Here is a 1,874-nt window from a genome sequence, read left to right as displayed (position 1 = left end):
GTGTGATGCTGCTAACTGGATAATACGCAATCCGTTATCATTGGTATCCTTATGTAAGCTATGGGAGCCAACGTATCGCCTGAATACTAGCTCCTTCCCTACTTGACTGTTGAAATCTCCAAGTATGATTTTGATATCATACTTGGGACAGGCTTCGAGGGTCCGTTCAACTGCCTCGTAGAAGGTATCCTTCTCCGTGAACGTTTATGAAGCTTATATTTCTAAACTTGCCTCGCAAGCGCAGAGTGCATAGCCTTTCGCTTATATTTTCAAAGCCTATAACAGCAGGTTTCATTTTTTGGCTGACTAGGAAACCTACTCCGAGCACATTGTTTGGTGTAGCGGCTCTTCTCCAGGAAACCGATAAAAAAATTAAAAAAATAAATATATAAACTGAAAAATTCGCAAGGGCTGGAAGTTTCCGGTATTTATTTACTTCATAGTTCTGTATTTTTACAGATTTGCCTCGCTTTTACACGAAATATTATCGTGTTGACTAAGAAAGGGCAAAAGAAGCAACTCGAGATATAAATTCGACCGTTAAATGTAACTTCTACGTTTAGCAATAGCACATCTAAACCCATGTGCCTATTTGAGTATATTTCTAGTAGGTTGGTTGTTGCCTTCACTAGTACTATCGAAAGTCACTCAAATCAGCAGTTTGGAATCACTCATCTTCACATCTACCTAAAAGTTGTCATCTGTCAGGTGTTGGGTTTCGTTGTTTGTTCGCGATTGTTTTGATTACGTATTTCTAAAATTTTGTATTGAATGTGATATATTGTTGTGCTCCCACAATGGAGGTTGAATCTTTTCAAAAGCAAGCGCTAGTGGTTGAAATGCCAGACGAGGATTTCGATCCAAACATAGAGCCAACCACGGGCGAGGAGTATCTGAAGAAAGTCATCCACGAACGATATCACTGCCCAGCGGTAGTCGTTAAGAAAACGGGAGTTAAAAGGCCTTTGGCGCCTCCATCTGGCCTCCAGTTACTGCTTTCGGTGCGCTCCTTTATTATCGCATACATATTTGCTTCAGGTTAATGCTCTTTGAATTGCAGGACCAGATTGTCGACAGTTCGGAAGAAGCGCTCCGCCCAACACCTGAGTGGAAGCACTACCAATTGAAGGACTTCACCAAGTTGCGAAACAAAATCACCAACCTCCGCCGGAAGCTTGCTGAGAATGGATTCACGTCTGAAGATATGGCTCCCCTAACTGACGATGAGGACGAGTGGAAGCGTTTTTGCCAAACGAACGAGCCCTTGCTTCGAACGGTCCTCCGTATTGATCAGCGATCTCTAGAATGTCTTCTGGAATTCGAGTCAAACTGGCTACGGGAGTATCGTGATGAGGAAACCAAACTAGACCTACTAGAGAGTGATAGGTGGCTCGGGATGTGGATCTATTCGACGCTGGCGTGCCTGCATCTGCCATTGGAGCCGACTGTTTTCAGTATGCTACGAGACATTGCGAAAAGTTGCGTTCTTTTGAGGAATAGGTTGAGTAAGGAGCAGGAGGAGGATGCTAGCCCTTTGAATTTGTTTATATTTTTAATTTCAAAATATTTTAATCAGCTGGACCTAGCCGAGTTTGTATGAAGTTGAGATGTTGAACTTGGAAATAGATTTTATAAACCATGACTGAAATTTCCTTTGTTTTCTTTGTAAAATATAATAATCGAAAAGCGAAAAGCTGTTTCCTAAAAGTTACTGCCTGCAAGCAATCCTATTTTGAAGGCAGGACCGATTCGGGGTTGTATTTAAGCGGTGTCCCCTGGGTTTCTGGTTAGCTTAATTGCTTATGCCAAAAAAAGGTTCCAAGGAAGGGAACTATCCGGTCCTGAGGGCGGCTCCAAAGCAGTGAATCAGTTTA

The 1,874-nt window shown here is 42.4% G+C and overlaps 1 protein-coding gene across 1 annotated transcript; it reads left to right on the top strand.

Annotated features, from left to right (window-relative positions):
• The first annotated feature begins 675 nt into the window (after positions 1 to 675).
• Positions 676 to 1,648, top strand: LOC119648234 (protein Gemin2). Its single transcript, XM_038049857.1, has 2 exons — positions 676 to 1,001; positions 1,061 to 1,648. The coding sequence occupies exons 1-2, from the start codon at positions 798 to 800 to the stop codon at positions 1,598 to 1,600; spliced, it is 744 nt and encodes a 247-aa protein (XP_037905785.1). The 5' UTR covers positions 676 to 797; the 3' UTR covers positions 1,601 to 1,648.
• The last annotated feature ends 226 nt before the right edge of the window (positions 1,649 to 1,874 follow it).

The sequence above is a fragment of the Hermetia illucens genome, chromosome 2 (genome assembly GCF_905115235.1).
Source record: "Hermetia illucens chromosome 2, iHerIll2.2.curated.20191125, whole genome shotgun sequence".
Taxonomy (NCBI): domain Eukaryota; kingdom Metazoa; phylum Arthropoda; class Insecta; order Diptera; family Stratiomyidae; genus Hermetia; species Hermetia illucens.
This window is presented reverse-complemented; position numbering and strand designations above follow the sequence as displayed.